We start from the raw sequence: 17,282 nt of genomic DNA, 5'->3' as shown, positions 1-17,282 counted from the left end.
GAATTTGGGGTGTCTACAAATTTGGAAAGGTGGGAATTTGAGAAGGTGGAAGTCCTCTAAATTCTCTACCTCCAAAATTTCCAAACCACCTCAAATCTTTAAACCTTCCACCGTCTCAATTCTCGCGACTTGTAAAGCCTTAGCTTAGCAGCGGCAAACAATAAAAACAAAGTGACCCAACAAGCCATCTACATATCAAGTAGATAAGAATATTAGTCACAGGGGAATATTCAGAGGAATAAACAAGTTGAAGTGTATTGATATTCTAGCAGGAAAGCGATGTAGGAAATAAAGGAAAAAGGATCTGCAGGATTAAGGTAGTAATAAGAGGTGTATCGGTAGCCAGGATGAAAAATTTCTCTCCTTATAAAAGATATCATGACTGAACTCGTTTACTCGGATACCTGAAAACTAATACCACGGTAATATCGGAAGAATTATGATCATCTACGAGGAGAAGTTATCTCTGTTACTTTCAAAGGAGAAACATTCTGTCGGATACAAAATTGCCCTCTTTCGTAGAAAAATACGGTGTTAAATCATGAACCGATCGATAAAAATTTTAGAAGCGCAGAGAAATAAAATAAATGAAGGGAACTAAAAGTGTTTCGTATTTAATTCGAACTTGGTCACCGCGAAATTAGTATGCGACTCGGTGCACCGCGGCGTAGTCCACGTTCGACCACGTCAAATTAAATGAACGAAAGAACAGGCTGAGAAAAGCCACACGAGACGTACAGGCTCCCACGGTGCTCGGCCATTTTCCCATAGATTTCGTGCAACCGGTTCCGAAAACGTAGAGGAGCTACAACACGTGAATGGGACTCTGTATAGTCGCGGCCATTCACCTTCCTCACGATTTGGGGGAAAGCTTAGCTTTTATTCGTACGCATTCTACCAAACAGTTCAAGTGTTGTCGACCGTGCACGCGATACTGCGTGAACATTCGTTTCTGGAAGAGTTAATTACAACTCGACGAAATTCGATTTAGGAACTCAACCCCTGTTTTCAATTTGGGGCAATTTAACTCGAATTGATTCAATTCGAACTGATCGAGAATTCGGAGCAATTCGTGTGCTCTAATTTCACACGATTCAGAACTCGACTCGTAGATCGAATTCAACAAATTTCAATTTATTTCTCAATATTAGATTGTTTTATCGAATAATTTGTGTTCGAAATTAAACAACGTAATTATAATTGGAACGTTTGGTTATTACTTTTAAAAAAACCGTAACGTGTCAGCAGTACCGCGGTCACCCATCCTAAAAACTAATCGCGGCTAATTTGGCTTGACCTCATACTCTTATGAAATAAGAATAATTCACCCGTTTCATTCATATGCTTACATCTAATTAATATTCATTTATAAACTGCACGATAACATCCTACTGCTAATAAACATTTACCTATATAACAATATATTATAAACAATTCTGCAAATAATCAATACTAGAACAATGCCTCAAGAGATTCCATAAGAAATATTAATTGTTTCGATTCGCAATTCTATACCGATTGAATTACTCGAAAATTAGTTCCCGAGAGTATCGAATGAACGTTCGTTAATTGGTATCGCCTCCTTTACAAACGAATCTCTCTTTCTCGTATTTTTCACGCGGGATCGGTCAGTCGGAGCACGCTCTCGCATTACTCGTCGAGATTCCCACAGATACCGGGCTTTCGAGAAGCGGATCGATCGCTATGGTAGACCATGCGTGCGTTCGTTTCAACTCGCAAGGGGATTTAAGTGATCCTCAACAACGCCGGCTAAATCTCGACCAAGCAATTTTCCCTCGAAACGTCGAGGCTACGTCGCGTCCGACGGATCAACGTTAGGCTCGTTTACAAACGATTTTTTATTTGCTCTTTAAAGGACATGCACCCGTATAGTACGTATACATATCTCGACGGCACGTGGACCGCGAAATCGCTGTGTATAGTAGTACGGCTCGTTTCGATCGTATATCGTTTAACCTGACACGTATCGAATGCTCCGTTTCGATGTATCGCAAAGGCGTGTTCGTAACGCGATACATGCACCAAGAAGTTACAGAAATAATATTTTGAATGAAAGGAACCACTCAAAAACTTGGCAACCTAACCTAAGTTTTTGAATGGCACGGAAAATCGAGCTCCGAATTTCGCGCACTAATTGAACTCGCCGAGAGTAGCCGTCGGTGCATAACCGATCGAAGATCGGACAGGCGCGTGTTCAACCGTAAAATGAAATTCGCGTATATCGAGGCAATTGTTTACGGCGAAGAGGGAGATTCGATTTTTAAACGCAACGGATCCGTCGGTATTCTCAGAATTCTAGCGCGACATTCCATCGCATTGACGCGCGTCCGCGAGAAACTTGCGGTTGGATTTTCGCGCGTAAAAATTGCAGGTATTCGAACGAAACCGATGGCTATCTCGTCGAGGGAATCGTTTCTCGACCGAATTGTCGAGAATACGACCGACAAAAATGTTATTTCGCGATCGAAGGAGATTTGATCTTACCTAATGTTTCTTCTGGCGTCGTGGCCCACACCCTTTTCAAGACTATCTGAAACTGTCACTCGGAATGCCTTGGATCGCGCACGGATTCGCGGCACGACACACTGCTTCACCACACCTACAGTTTCGCTTCTATTTATTACGAAAACGCGAAAAGTACGAGGAGACGAGTGGTCAGAAACGTCCTCCGACTGTGATTACTGCGCGAATGCCTCGAGTACGTCATGTCCTGAGAAACTAGCGCCGCAACGTGAACTACCGCACGCTGCCACCTGGGTAGTGGAGGCGCTAGGGTTTTTTCGTTACTGCAATTCAACAGTACCAATACACGGTCACATTTTGTTTACATTCGTTCATTTATTCAATGATCCCGTGTCAATCTTCTTTGATCGACGGGTTGGTATTTTTTTCGATTTAATTTGTTTTCATTTCATTTTACAGAACAAATTTGATTACGAATACGGATCGTTCACGAACGTCCTAACTGCGACTCTCAAGTTTATCTCAAGCTGCATTTTCAAGCAAAACGAAATTGTTTCATGTATTTTATGTATTCGTATATAAATTTATATCGCTTTGTTATATAAAGAAAATAATATAAAATTGCATCTGTGTGTTTGTGCATTTCATTTCGTCGTAATTTATTGGTGCCTCTGTATGTTTTACTCAGATAAATTAGCCTATAGCATATTTTTGAACAGTACGTTTCCTATAGTCTTCGGAAAAGTATTACAAAATTGTTGTGATAAATTTTGCTTGATATTACTGGTGAAATTTATGGAAAATCAATGAGTACCTGTATGTTATTGCCCACGTCAGTTTTAAGCACTTAGGTTCCAAAAGGAGAATTCACTGCGTGGATGTACGGCAGACGTAATTACACGATTGTTTTGCCCATTAATTGTAAATAACAGTGATTGTTTAATTTATTTATATTTCGATTCTTAAGAATTGTCGCAATCAAATACTCCTATTTATTATTTTAAAGACATTAATTTTAATTCCAATTATTAGAAACAGCAATATGGTAAATGATAAAAGCGACGATACGAAAGCAGAGAAATCTAATGAGAATGAAAATCACTCAAAGATGACAGCTGCAGAAGAACGATCAGAATATTTCAAAAAATTAGAAAAATGGTTACACGAAGCTTATGCTTGGCAGAGTGTAGCTGCAATGTTTCCGTACTACCTTATGTCTGGCCAAATAATAAATCCAACTACTGGTAAGAATTCTGCTGTATTTTGTTTTTTATTTATTTATATTTTGCATTTAGTTTACATACTGCTTGTGGTATTTTCTTAGTGTAATAAAATCATTCTATATAATAGAATAATTGTAGGTGTGCCACCATTCCCGTCACAAATACCGAATGTGACAAATCCGCATAGGTTAATTATCAATACGAACAGTCAGGAAAATGATCAGCTCAGACAGAGAAGGGCCCAAGATACCGTAGGAACCCCGTTCCAACCTCCTGGAGCTGAAGGTAGAAGGTCATAACGATAACTCCTGTGTTCATCACATTCCAAGAGAGGTTCAATTAGTACTATATGTGCTTCTGACGCAAAAGTATTGCACTTTATAAGATTATTATCTCAGCATTCAGCTAATTTATCTGTATTCTTGAATTAGATTTTATAAGTGCAATATTTTTGAAGTGTACATTTTCACCATTATCATCTGATTAAGCAGTAACTTTATTTAGCGAAATGTAAAGAAATAATTCTTTTAGGTTTTGAATATCGTATACCTCCAATATGGAAAAGATTTGCTGCAGAACTTATAGATTCAACAATGTTGTTTCTGTTAAAATTGTGCATTACTTTCATTGCAATTGATGTTTTTGATTTCATGTATGTAAACTCAGTGACTTATAACACGTGTTTTCTTTTTTTATATTTATTACCATTGATTTTTATTTCAGAGACATAGATGAACTAGATCTGGTAAGAGCCAATTTTCGTATCGATTACAAGATGGCTTTAGAAATGACATATGGAATATTAGTATTAGACATCATTCATCGTTTGATAGTGTGCATTTTTGAAGTAAGTGTAACTTTATAAGTAACTTTGATAGATGTTTTGTCTAATGGAGAAATATTTTAGGCATTTTGGCTCCAGCATGGCGTGAATGGTCGTATCGGTGGTACAACGCCAGGAAAATCTATGATGGGATTACGAGTCGTCCAATGTCGTAGCGTTACACCCGTCGATCGACCCGATGATCCTGACGTTGTACTTGTTTCTCCAGGAACAGATTTAGGCTTACCACTTGCGCTTGGACGATCGGTAGTGAAAAACATAATTCTAGCATTTTTGTTTCCATTATGTTTCGCATTATATTTCTTCAGATTTAACAGAACTGTTTATGATCTTATCTGTAATTCTATCGTGGTCGAGGATCCCTACAGAAATTTAAATAATAATAGACTCCATCAACAGTAATTTGTTTTATAAATTTGGAAAAAAAAGGGTTGAATTTAAGTTATGTTGTATGTGTGCGCGGGCGTATATAATATGTACATAAGTGTTTAAATTGAATATAACACTGTTACAAAATATTTTTCTATGGTACACTCTGATTTGTATGTGTAACAATGTAACAAGACAAATTATTCAGCTTATTGAAATAGGTATTTACAGGTTGTTTAAAAAGGCACACTTCATCACTATGATACAAACTGTACAAAATCTGACTATTGCAGTTATTAATAAATCATTTTATAATTTATTTGCATTAAAACTCTTAAAATTTTTTATAATATGTTACCCTAATTGTGGGTACATTTATAGTATTGGTGTAGATAAAAATATTTGTGAGAATGGAACTATTAGCGCTATCTAGCGATGGGTATAAGATCTATTGAGTACAAGCTATAAAATCAAGTATGAAGTGGCGGGAATGTTAACCTAGATTTCAATTAATTTCTTCCAGCTATTACTGTATTAGTGAGGGATAAATAAAATATCTGCCCTAGATTTTAGGGACACTAGCGTGCACAGGGTACGCAGCGGAACTTTAAATTTTCAAATGCAGAAAAATTACCCATCAACACCCACAAAAGCGCGCCATTCGTACGTCACTGCGCTAGACGGTAGCGCTTTAGACACCCGCGAAGTTCAATTTTTTAAATTATCGATTTTAGCGCTTCAAACGAATCGAACATTATCTGAGAATACTATTAACATTATAAGTAAATGTCAAGAGATTAAGTCAAACGAATGTGTTGTTGCATATCCGGTAATTAATATCGTGAATTTTTGCGTGGCATTATCGCTAAGTCACGAAATGTCATAACCTTTATGTTGTAAAACCTGGGACCTGCAATATCGCGTTGTCACGATATTGCATTTCGTGTCGCGACATTAAGGTATGTTTTCACATTTCATCGAAAGCGCCGCGATCAAAAGTTGAGACTTCTACTGGCGTGACATTTTTTCAAACGCCTGCCCGCAGTTGTACCTTTGCGATACTAAAAGTCACGACATTTTGCCGTTGTAATACTGTGACATTCAAGGTTTGTTTCTGAAAAAAGACGTACATATTCTTACATGTACACCATCCGGTGACATTAGAAATCAAAATCTCGATAGCGCAACATTTATTTGTGAATAGTTATCACGATGACAAATGTCACGACATCTCGTATCGTGACAATGTAACATGAAAGATTTGATTGCGTGGAAGTCGCGACGCGTAAATCCAATATCGTGACAGCGTCTTTCTGCTTTTCGCGATGCAAGTCATGGCATTTCGTGCTGCGGCAATAAAAGTCGCGATTTACTGTCACGTGAAAACGTACCTTTCGGGTGACCGCGATCCCCGAGAATGCACGTGCTACACGATAGCTGGGGATTCGTGTTGGTGTGTGTTTTAACGGTGTGAACGTATATAAAGCGAAACTGTAGAATCCAAGGGTTCTTTCCTTCGCTGTACAGCGAACAGTTAACTGTATCGTCTTCGCGAAATCATTGCTTTCCAACTTGTTTACAGTGTACCTAGGTAATTTTTAAATGTGCGTGCGTTAGGTTTCTAGATATTTTCTAGTGCGTACAATCCTCGTAGTATACGCGGTTCAAAAAACATGGAACACGAAGTGGAACGCTTTGACGTGGAGGGTTTTTTAAAAGAATACAAACAACACCCGTGTCTTTGGGATAAGGGCCATGTGCATTATAAAGACAGACAAATGAGGAACCAAGCAGAAGAGGTCCTAATGCGCAAAACTGGCATCGACAATTTAAAATTCCTTAAAAAGAAAATGAGGAGTATTCGCGGTACTTATAACACGGAAATAAGGAGAATAAGAAACTCGATAAAGAATGGCAAAAAGATATACAAACCCAGACTTATCTGGTTCGAAACGGCGGATAAGTTCTTGAGACCGATGACGGAACTGTACGCCGAAACAAATTGGGTAAAGTAAACATCTATGTTGTGGAAGTGAATTGTTATATGTATTAAGCAATAAAATGTTTCAGAAAATCCTCTAAATAATTTATCATTTCATTTATCTCAAGTTTATTTTATGAATAATTTTTATAATTGTTTTTTTAAATGTTGCCTTGTTTGGGACTAAAATTAAACTAAGGGTACCGGGTATTTGGTCCGGGCTCTACAAACTGTAATGACGGCCCTACATCGGTACATGTTCCTTTTCTGTTGCACACGAATGAAAAACAACCCTGAAGAAGAGGCGCCGAGTCACATAGCGGCACCGATTGATGTAACGTCACTCAGGACCGTACGCGCTCTGGTGTCTCTGTACGAAAGAGAATTCTCTCACTTCCCACCCTAACACATTAACACATTTGATTCAGGACTAACATGATAAGCCCGAGTCGTAAATTGAACTATTAAAAAGGGACCATTGATGTGACTTTTAGAATTTATGCTCTCTTAGGGTTCCATTTCCTTTCCCTTGACGTCCGAATTTTATTTTAATTCCTGTTACCGAGATTAAAAAGAAATTACGTATGATTAGTAGAATATGGATGCAAGATATACATAAAAACAAGATGATACGGCCCTGTCTGCGGCTACATCAATCGGTACCGCTATACATATAGTGCGCGGGTCCGACATCACCCGGTGTCACTTCTTGTGGGTTCCTTTTTACTTGCACGCAACGGAGAAGAAACGTTCATTGGAGATTTCTTGGAACCACTTTTACCTCCCTTGATAGGTGACTTGATATGATCCCGTGTCACGGTCAATATTAATAGTGTGCAAGTACCTACTGCAAGTTTAAATCTGATCGGGTAGTTTCAAACGGTTCGCGATTTCTTAACACGTTACCGTTTCGCTTATCAGAAACTACAAAGAGATCTCCCTTACTTTCATTGTAACATGATAAATTGTTCAAATTAATTTAACCAAAAATTGGCGCCAATTTGGTTGAACTACCAAGGTGATCCCTCTAATATTTCGTTACAGGAAGTAGAAGATTCCCAAGATGCAAGTCAACATGAAATAATAACTTCAGACATTGATACGTATAGCAACTCGCAAGAGTCAAATGATGAGATTGCACAGTACAGCAATCCTGTGACAGGTCCTCATCCAACGAAAAAGTTCAATGTAGGACACCCAGAAAATGGAGCCACACTTCACAGGGCGCACGTCGTGTCGTTCGTACATAACGAATTCATCGCGTTTGGAAATTCGATTGCTTTTCAATTGCAAAGTCTTCCCTTAGAAATGGCGTTGCAATTGCAAACGGACATTCAATCCCTTATTTCTAACACCCGCCTAAGCTACCTCCGAAATAATAAGACAGTTCCTACAAACACTTCATTCCGATCTTCGTCTGATTCCAACACCCCTCGAACTTCCCCGCAATCCACGATAGAAAATTGTAATACGCAAACGAATATTAAACAAGAAAATTTAGATGTACAAGATTACCTTTCTAATTGATGGCTATATCTTATGAATAAAACTATACCTATTTGAACCTATTCATTTTACTGAAAATCTCTAAATTAAAAAAGAAAGTTATTGAACTTCAAATTTTCGCGCGGAAAATGATTTCAATTTGAATTTTTGCCGCCAAAGGCGCTGTTGCGATTCGAGTCTCGATCGATACAGTAGAACGTGACCTGAAAATGGTAAGAGGGCAAGGTTAGGTTGGGTCTGCGTAGTTCCCCTAATCGTGTGACATAAAAATGCATTGTGTGAGTGGTCTATATCCTATATTCTCGTCTGTGGTAATGTATTTGAAGTTTTCAAGCGCCATCTAGAGGAATACTATCAGAAATTCACAAGACTAGCAACTAACCAATGACGTCACTTCCCAGTTAAACGTGGCTGCCTTGCGAGCGAACGAAGGAGTGGCTTAGCGATCTGTCAAATTAAGTGATATCTTTGTGAAAATTAATGACTCGTCGCATTGATTAAGTTGTTGCCGTGTGCTTATAATCGATTACTCATCGTGCAGTAGGTCTGTCAGACACGAAAAATGTCGTCTTCGGGTGATTTCGGAAACCCGTTGCGTAAATTCAAGCTTGTCTTTCTCGGTGAACAGAGCGGTAAGTATTTGTCCGCACATACTTCCGTTGATTTTCGATCAATATCGGCATTGCGCGTTGTTGCTTTTCCATTAATGATGATTTCTTCTGCATCGAACATCAGAATTTTAATGACACGTATCAGTACCAATAACCATTCTAGGTTCTAGATCAATATTTCTGGTCACCGTGCAACTTTATCGGTGCGATCGAATTCGGCGTCGTTCTTGTTGTCACCGTCCTATTGTTACATTCAATTCTACTAATTTCTGTGATTTTGTCTATGTTTCGTTGTAGAAATCTACCTTTTTCTCATCAGTATTCGCAGAAATATTTATTAACCATTAAAATTCATAATTTATGCACCCACCTTCGTACGTCTCTCTCCGTTATATTTGTTTCCCGTTTTCGAAAGATCGCGGAACTAATCGGTATAATCCAATTATAAAATGTAGTCATGAAAAATGTACTTAAATAAATTGCACAAATAAAGAAAATGATTGTTTCATTATGAATATGTATTTATTTAAATTTTCTATAAAATCATTCAGAATTGTAATACTCTGCTGCTTTTGATTTTAATATTTTTTTATAAATTGATCAATTTTTTTTGCATTAATCGTGTGATTTGATGTTGCAGTTGGAAAAACGTCTCTTATCACACGGTTTATGTATGACAGCTTTGACAACACTTATCAGGTATGAAGCTAATGGTTTCGTGGTATATGCATATACGTATATGTAACTTAAAAATTTAAGTTTGCTCATAGTTAAGTATTACAGTTTAAGCCAAATGTCCTACTTCAATAATGTATGTCATCACATTTTTATTGTTTTTTGTAACAACTTGACTATATTGTTATTTACCTTCTTTATTATGCATTAAACCCACACCTTGAATTTCTGACATCATCCATATTTCAATGACACACTTTCCAATTACCATATGAAGACATAGCAAGTTTTTGTGTTTCATCCATTGTTCTATTTACTCCCTTTGAATTTACTAATAATTTTAAGCTAAGATACAGTTTTATTATCTAAAATGGTCAACATCAGCTGTTAGGGTAGATGCTAGCAGGAGAGATAGTAGAGAGGTCAAGATATTGACTTTTCTTAATAGACAGAATCAAACAAACAACATTGTAAAATTACTTGAGAATATTGATTACATTGCTCTATTTTATTCCTTGAACAGAATCTCAACATTTAGAATATTATAAATACAATGATTCAGTGATGTTTTTTATTCAAATTGAAGTTCATTAAATAAGTCTCAACATATGGAGTATGTTTCATGTGCAAAGTAGCAATGAGGCATATTATTATTTGTTGCAGGCTACAATAGGTATAGATTTTTTAAGCAAAACTATGTATCTGGAGGATAGAACTGTAAGATTACAGCTATGGGACACTGCGGGTCAAGAGCGGTTTAGATCTTTGATACCTAGTTACATCAGAGATTCGACGGTAGCAGTTGTTGTATATGATATTACTAGTAAGTTTAATTTGAATTGAAAGTGTTGTGTTATCTGGTAATTATGGAAAGCTCAGACAGAATGTTTATACAGATCCAAATTCTTTTCATCAAACATCAAAGTGGATTGATGATGTACGGACTGAAAGAGGAAGTGATGTAATTATTATGTTAGTGGGTAATAAGACAGATTTGAGTGATAAAAGGCAGGTATCAATGGAAGAAGGTGAACGAAAAGCTAAAGAATTAAATGTAATGTTTATTGAAACTAGTGCTAAAGCTGGATATAATGTGAAGCAGGTATACTACCTTAGTATTGATTGCTACTTTTAAAAATCTTAACATAATAATAAACATATTTTATCTGTTTCTTCAGCTATTTAGAAGAGTAGCAGCAGCTTTACCAGGCATGGATTCCACTGAAAATAAACCTCCTGAAGACAGTATCCTTTCAGTAAGATACATAATGCACACTTTTGCATGTTATATATACACAGAATCATGTTTCAGGTTTTCTTTCTTCGAAAGTAGTGATAAGAACCAGATCCTACATCCTCAATTTTGACTACAGTTATGTTTGTTACATAATCTGAAACTTATTAATTCTTTTCTGATTTCAGCTTATCTTCTAGAAAGGATTATTGATCATTTAACTTTGAAACATTTCTTACAGCAAAATCATTCTCAAACATATCATATTATCACTTTTATATATTTCTATATATCTTTCAAATTTTTTATAGCTGTTATTCATCCTTTGAATATCATTTCGAATATGTTATTTTTAATATTATTATTTAACATTATTAACAACTTAAGTTGTTTCCGTTATCTTTTGTGTTTTCCTTAATGTGTTGCTAAACCTGTAGTGCAAGAAGTAGTTCTCAAGGATACACCAATTGAACTGAAAGCATCGGAGAGCAGTTGTGCATGTTAAACCACCGATCAGCCTAACGGTAGATAAGACACTGATTTAAGTTAAATTATAAATTAAACTCTCAATGCTAGGACAGTGACCTACAGTCCGTGTCTTTTCCACAATTTACAACGTGAAAAGTATCAGCACTGTATTAGATAGCTATAATTTCTTTTTCCTTCATGAAAAATAAATATCACACGGTAGTTTAAGCGGACTGCTTTTACACAATAACGTGTTTATATGTATTAGTAAGTTACAGCATCAACATAATCTAAATTATTTAATCTCGCAAATTGCATTGGAGCTGCTTGCTTTTTAATATGTCAATGGCTAATGGATTGTCATTCTAGATAGTGCTATGATCCTCTTTTTTTGACTGTAAAATAAACATTTTCATAAGAAACATTTTATTTATCGCGTGTACTTATTACAAGTAATGAGACTTTCTGTGTTTTGCATTCTAAAGAAAAGAAACAACATCGACCGAGATACTAGTCCTATGCATGATCAGTGCTGCAACTGCATGATATGGTGCACTTATATATATTTATAGTCATGTATATATATAAGTTGCGACGAGATAAACCGTCAGATTACGGAAATACGTGAAATTACGTGTTGCGTAAATGCAGTCAAAATATTAGTCAGCTATAATTCTTTATTCATTCGAACTGATCGTAAATACGAGCAATAAGAATTTTGTACGTTTATTAAAATTAAATTCGAATCGGTACACTAAAGAAGAGAACTTGTACGAAATGTACCTGCGTGCGTGCTAATAACATAGGAAAAGAGAGAAACAGAATCACAACAATGCAAAATCAGCAGATAACATTGTCTAATTTACAAAACTGATTACTTTAAGAACATACATTGCTCATTGCATTAAGGTTTTCCGCAAATCGGAACAACCATTGCATAAATTAACACATTGCATTTCCTGTGGAAGTATTATTTATATATTTCGAAGTGACTTTTTCATTCGTAAAGACAAAAAGAAAAAACATAGATAGAGCAAGTAGTCAGCAAAAAGGAAAAAGATATACTTAAAAAATTTCGACTGTATATATTAACTTAAAATTTTGGGATGTGGATAGACAGAATGCTATTATACCTAATATTATGACATTTTTGTTAATAATTATTGTAATATTTTAATTTATATAAAAAATCTTAAATAGCATTTTTTAATTTTTTTTTATATATTGATTTTTTTGTGAAAACCATAATTTTTTTTTCTTGCCATTTCTCCTTGTTACACGCGTTTCCTAGTTTCATGAATGTTTTCAAGATTTCATTTCGTCCGTGTAATATGTTTTAATTAAGATTTATACGTATACAAATACTCTGTATCATATTGTATGAATGTGACAGACAGCACTCGTTGTATAATTTTAATTAAGGTGCTTCGTGGCTGTAAAACATTTCACTTACAATTAAACACGAGCGAACGGTCCGTCCCGTTTTTTGAACCGTTTAAATTTTATACGCTTTTTTAATTACACAGCTATTCTAGCTTTGAAAAAGCCAAAAAAGAATAAAGAATAATAATTGAAATCGTACTTATTTTCTACTCAAACGTAATGGGACTAAATTAAAGATTAATTACATTTAAGGAGTAGTTGTGAGTTTTTTTATGCTGCTTAAACAATTCGACTTTATATACTACAATTTTTAAGGCCTAATACATTCTTTTTACATTGTAACGTTAATGAATCTTTTATTAATATTACGCGGATAAGTCCAGAAGTCCACACAAATTGTTCGATGCAACGAATGTTTGAACGAAGTCTGATTAGTGGGAACGTTAGCGATTTTATTGGAAGATGTACAGTAACCGTTTGATAAATACCTGCAATCTATATTGCCACATATTACTGTTAATTGCAATGTAGCGTGTTGTGTAGCTACACGGAAACCTCGAACGACGAATATATATATTTAAATTCACAAATTTCTAAATTTCAAGAGGGAAGATTGTAACGCGTATTTAGCTAGCAGGTGTTTATGGAGCGGTAACTGTAAACCCGCGAATCCTTGAAGCCCAATCAAAATGGTTACTGTGATAACGCCTTAACACACGAAAGCAGCTGTCGATTTGCAGAATCAATCACCGATGCAGAACGGCTCCGAGTCGGAGGGAGAGAGCGGCTGCATCTGCTAGGAAGGTGGTTAATAATCAGTGCAGCTAATTAATGCTAAACTTCTTGAGACATTCTCAGATACGAACCAAAAAGAAAGAAAGAAACAAAAAGAAAAAAAGAAATTCATCACAAGTACTATTAACGGGATGCTGGCTTCTTCTGATGTCTACATCGTGGCCCAAATAAGTTACTCGCAAGATGGAGGACACGAACAACAACACACACGTCTCATCGACACCGTTTCTCACCGACTACTTCTGCCCCTGAATCCAGTCTCGTTTTAACGTCGTCTTTATTGTAGCGTGTGATACGTTGCTGCGTTTTCATGTTAATCATTGTTATATAACGATAACGAACAGCTTCGTGCGTTTTATATAGTGCGTATAGTTACGTTCTTGTATCTGCCGAGAAATACTCTTTTCAACGAGAGCTACCGATTCTTCTGTCATTCACTGTGTGAACCGGAAATCGTTGTTCTAAAATTAATGAGCGTTGTTCATGCATTAATGTCAAACTTTCTGTCACGATGATAGGGTGGCCTTTCCTTCAGGACATCTTTGTACCCGTGTTCTTGGGCAAACGAAGCAATACGCAACAGCTTTTTCTGACATATCACCATTTCCGATGTGGCGAACCTTTCAAGCATAATTCTCATACCGATATCGCGATGATGACATCGGTTTTCATTCGATTCGATGAAGATCGATGTTGCCGAATAGACCAGTCTCGCCTCATCCTATCATCGTTCGTTTGATCGCGAAGATCTCTACCCAACACGCACAAGACACCGAGAAATGCTTTAGACGAGATACTTTAGGAACACACGAGAACCTAGGAGTAAACGTGAAACGACTGAAAGTAAAAAAACGTGTTTAGTAGCCCACCGGTAGTCGAGGAACACGATCGAACGACCTATTTCTGATCAGTTGCGAACCACGTAATATTGTAATTCGCGTAGAACGAGTTTTATCGACGAATCTGTTCGACGGCGAAATCGTTTGACGGATGTATGATACTGTACTCGTAATTAAACGATATTTATAGACGTTTTTCGATATCTCTTGATTAAAAATAAGCGACCGACTCGATACGTGCCGAAGTCGAGAAAGGAGACGCGCTTAGGAGAGCAAAAGTGACCCCAGATTACTTTCAGAACGGAACTATGCTCAATCTGTTGTAATTCGTAGCGAATTTCATTTTTTGCGGTCACGCACTTTTGTAAGCGTTTATCGAAAGGGAAATTGTTAGTTAATTTAGGCGGAAGTCGGACGCGTCTTCTTTCTACGAAATTCGAGAAACAGTAGCGAAGGAGTGCGTGGACGGGTCGACCGACTGAGTGCTAATTTAAAACTATCCAACGAACGAATCAAAGAAACTTTAGCGGCCCATAAGAACGTACTGCGAGCGAACGTCTTTTTAAAAATGCGACGAAATCGAGAGAGGAGGGTTTGAGCGGTCGAGTTGTGCAAACGGGGGTGAGAAGAGTGCCACGAGAGAAGCGGGCCAATTTTGCACCTGCTATGTTAGAACTTAGAGAAAAGATAAAACAAGAAAATCCGTAGACGCGTGCGAAGGAGAGAACGCGAGGACGAGAAAGCTTCGCTCGTCGACGTGTTGCGAGACGGGCGCAGGTTTCTCCGGTGTCGTCGTTGTACATTTGATGTGATAAGGCTTCTTATTCCTCGGGAAAACGGAACAGAAGTTGAGTCGTGCGTTGTAACTCATTAATCCGCCGTGCTTAATGCGAGCTCTACGTGCCCTAGCACCATTTTCTCAACGTTCAACTGTCTCTCTAGCGCAACCCCTTTCGTATAACGTGTCGTGTAGCGTCGATTCGCGCCATTATGTATCGTGCGCTGCGCTTGGGGACTTTGAAGCTTCACTGATACGAGTCTAAGCTAGTTCTCTAAGTTGCGTAATTGATATTGTGATGGGTAAGCACTTTTTGAGAGAACATTAGCTAGAGAGGGGGAAGAGTTAGGAAAAGTTTCAAATTCCCAAAATTCCAAGTTCCAATTCCCCAAAGTTCCAAAACTTCCAAAATCCCCTGAGTCCCACATTTTGCAGAGCTCTACAGAGTTCGTAGACTGCAAAAAGCTTTCGAACGAAATGACCTCGTATCGCTGAACGCTTCAAAGTCCTCCCGTTACGTTCAAAGCCTCGAGAACAATGTGAATCACAAATTTTAATCGCGTACACGAAGCGTATATTTTCTTTTCGACCTCGCGAGCGGAGGAGACACTTCTTCGCATTTTCTTCGCATTCGTGACTCGTGATATTTCATCATTTCTCCGCATTGAATTGCAAAGCTCACGCCTAAATGAGAATCATCTTTCATCACACAAGATGCGAGCGGTGTCTCCTCCGTTCTGGCGAAGATAGGATAAATTGAAATACGCTGATCTAGTCGGGACGATGCGATGATCGTTCGGTGATCCACGGTGCTTGCTTTTCGGGGGCGCGGTGGGATTGACAGTGTTTCGGTTTCAAGTCACCCTTTCGTCACGGTAGGGTAGGTCAAATTTTTTTATGATTAGACTTTTCCTGTTAGGTACGGTACTCTTATATTGATATTTATTGAGCTCAGTTTTAGTGATAAGCTTGTAGTGTACATTTAGGGTGCGTTTAGAGAAGACAAGTAGCTAGTGAAGTAGTTAGGCAGGTAGTCAGACAGGTGTGAGACATTTTGTGTGATCACTTGTCTCACTGCTTTTCTAGTAATTTGATTACTTATCTAAACCTTTAATTTCAGAAACCTAATGTTCATTTGACAATGTAATTGTTTGTAGGGGAATATTTAACGATAAGTTAATATGTTAAGAAAAGAGCAATAATTTTGTTGAGTCGGTTCGGGAAGCAAGCTCTTCGTGGCGAAAGGGTTAGCGGAGATTCGATAGTCGTGTAGCGACCGATGATTTGTAGCATTTCAAAGGACTCTTGTGAATGTAATTTGCAAGGCAGCCGCGTTCCGTGGCTAAATTTATCGTAGCCGATGTTTCTTAGTTAAATAGAGGTATTCGCTGTATCGTCTCTTTGCAATTCAATTGTCAAACTTAACGTAGCAGTAGGGTGCGATATTTATTGATTGTAACGTTGACCCTTCGACTCGTGGAGATTCCTCGATTCTTATCTCGTAGCCTAGCTCAATTTCATAACTTGTTACGTAGCTTTTAATATATACATTGGAAAGGCAAGCTTTTACGGTATGTACTTTCTTGCGTGTTCATTTTCTCACTTTTTATACAATGATTCGTATCGTTTTCCGTAGCCGTCTCGATTTATCGTGTTTCGATTCGACGAAGGAATTCACCTCTCGAAGGGTTAAGTACCAAGGCTTTAAGTTTCCGATACATTATAATAAAATAGGAACTAATGTACGCTTTTGTTTAACGTGATCAAACGAGATCTTGCAGAAATATAATTGAAAACAAACATCTGTGACTTCATTTAAAAATCAGAACACCCTTAATATTTTTACATTTAGTTACAACATAGGTTACTTTTAGAAACAATTTAGAAAGTAGGGAGAGCTTGGGAGATCCTAAGGGAGTTCTAAATTAAAATTAAACATGTCTGACCACATACTATCCTGCTCTACTGTCTGTTCAATAGTGGCTACTAGTTTGAATACCTCTGGGATGCTATTATCCTGGTGGGTGTATTCTAAGTCTAACCAATAGCTAATCTTCCAGTATTATCTGTTGATCTGATTATCTACTGATTA

General features: G+C 37.3%; 4 protein-coding genes across 8 annotated transcripts in view; 3 read left to right on the top strand and 1 right to left on the bottom strand.

Moving 5' to 3' along the window:
- The window catches only part of krz (beta-arrestin protein kurtz), a 37,628-nt gene extending 34,913 nt beyond the window's left edge, over positions 1-2,715 (bottom strand). Inside the window, exon 1 of the mRNA XM_012295051.2 lies at positions 2,506-2,715. The gene's annotated coding sequence lies outside the window, so the exon portion shown is untranslated. The remainder of the gene's footprint in view (positions 1-2,505) is intronic.
- A 45-nt stretch (positions 2,716-2,760) lies between these two features.
- LOC100875027 (protein FAM8A1) lies at positions 2,761-5,239 on the top strand. Of its 4 annotated transcripts, none has more exons than XM_012295072.2 (6): positions 2,761-2,898; positions 3,517-3,728; positions 3,846-3,992; positions 4,239-4,359; positions 4,431-4,554; positions 4,615-5,239. In XM_012295072.2, the coding sequence occupies exons 1-6, from the start codon at positions 2,867-2,869 to the stop codon at positions 4,951-4,953; spliced, it is 975 nt and encodes a 324-aa protein (XP_012150462.1). In that variant the 5' UTR covers positions 2,761-2,866; the 3' UTR covers positions 4,954-5,239. The 4 variants fall into 4 exon arrangements, with proteins under 4 accessions (XP_012150462.1, XP_076395848.1, XP_076395847.1 ...); XM_076539733.1 differs by lacking the exon at positions 2,761-2,898 and adding an exon at positions 2,917-3,364; XM_076539732.1 differs by lacking the exon at positions 2,761-2,898 and adding an exon at positions 2,917-3,375.
- A 138-nt stretch (positions 5,240-5,377) lies between these two features.
- On the top strand, positions 5,378-8,465 carry LOC143263902 (uncharacterized). The gene is made up of 2 exons (XM_076539734.1): positions 5,378-6,926; positions 7,946-8,465. Exons 1-2 carry the CDS (start codon positions 6,594-6,596, stop codon positions 8,426-8,428), a joined length of 816 nt encoding a protein of 271 aa, XP_076395849.1. The 5' UTR covers positions 5,378-6,593; the 3' UTR covers positions 8,429-8,465.
- Positions 8,466-8,776: 311 nt separating this feature from the next.
- On the top strand, positions 8,777-16,990 carry Rab6 (RAS oncogene family member Rab6). Of its 2 annotated transcripts, none has more exons than XM_003699957.3 (6): positions 8,777-9,039; positions 9,659-9,717; positions 10,357-10,516; positions 10,590-10,795; positions 10,872-10,938; positions 13,505-16,990. In XM_003699957.3, exons 1-6 carry the CDS (start codon positions 8,970-8,972, stop codon positions 13,576-13,578), a joined length of 636 nt encoding a protein of 211 aa, XP_003700005.1. In that variant the 5' UTR covers positions 8,777-8,969; the 3' UTR covers positions 13,579-16,990. The 2 variants fall into 2 exon arrangements, with proteins under 2 accessions (XP_003700005.1, XP_003700004.1); XM_003699956.3 differs by lacking the exon at positions 13,505-16,990 and adding an exon at positions 11,365-12,971 and having other exon boundaries at positions 8,781-9,039.
- Positions 16,991-17,282: the final 292 nt, after the last annotated feature.

The sequence above is a fragment of the Megachile rotundata genome, chromosome 14 (assembly GCF_050947335.1).
Source record: "Megachile rotundata isolate GNS110a chromosome 14, iyMegRotu1, whole genome shotgun sequence".
Taxonomy (NCBI): Eukaryota; Metazoa; Arthropoda; class Insecta; order Hymenoptera; family Megachilidae; genus Megachile; species Megachile rotundata.
Note: the sequence above shows the minus strand (reverse complement) of the source record. Positions and strands in the feature narration are given on the sequence as shown.

Bases quoted from the DNA above. Each gene is read 5' to 3' on its own strand.
- LOC100875027 (XM_012295072.2), top strand. From the start codon at position 2,867: ATGATCCCGTGTCAATCTTCTTTGATCGACGG. The intron at 2,899-3,516 runs GTTGGTATTTTT...TCCAATTATTAG, and splicing joins CAATCTTCTTTGATCGACGG to AAACAGCAATATGGTAAATG. The intron at 3,993-4,238 runs GTAGAAGGTCAT...TAATTCTTTTAG, and splicing joins CCAACCTCCTGGAGCTGAAG to GTTTTGAATATCGTATACCT.
- LOC143263902 (XM_076539734.1), top strand. From the start codon at position 6,594: ATGGAACACGAAGTGGAACGCTTTGACGTGGAGGGTTTTTTAAAAGAA. The intron at 6,927-7,945 runs GTAAAGTAAACA...ATTTCGTTACAG, and splicing joins TGTACGCCGAAACAAATTGG to GAAGTAGAAGATTCCCAAGA.
- Rab6 (XM_003699957.3), top strand. From the start codon at position 8,970: ATGTCGTCTTCGGGTGATTTCGGAAACCCGTTGCGTAAATTCAAGCTT. The intron at 9,040-9,658 runs GTAAGTATTTGT...TTGATGTTGCAG, and splicing joins CTTTCTCGGTGAACAGAGCG to TTGGAAAAACGTCTCTTATC. The intron at 9,718-10,356 runs GTATGAAGCTAA...TATTTGTTGCAG, and splicing joins GCTTTGACAACACTTATCAG to GCTACAATAGGTATAGATTT.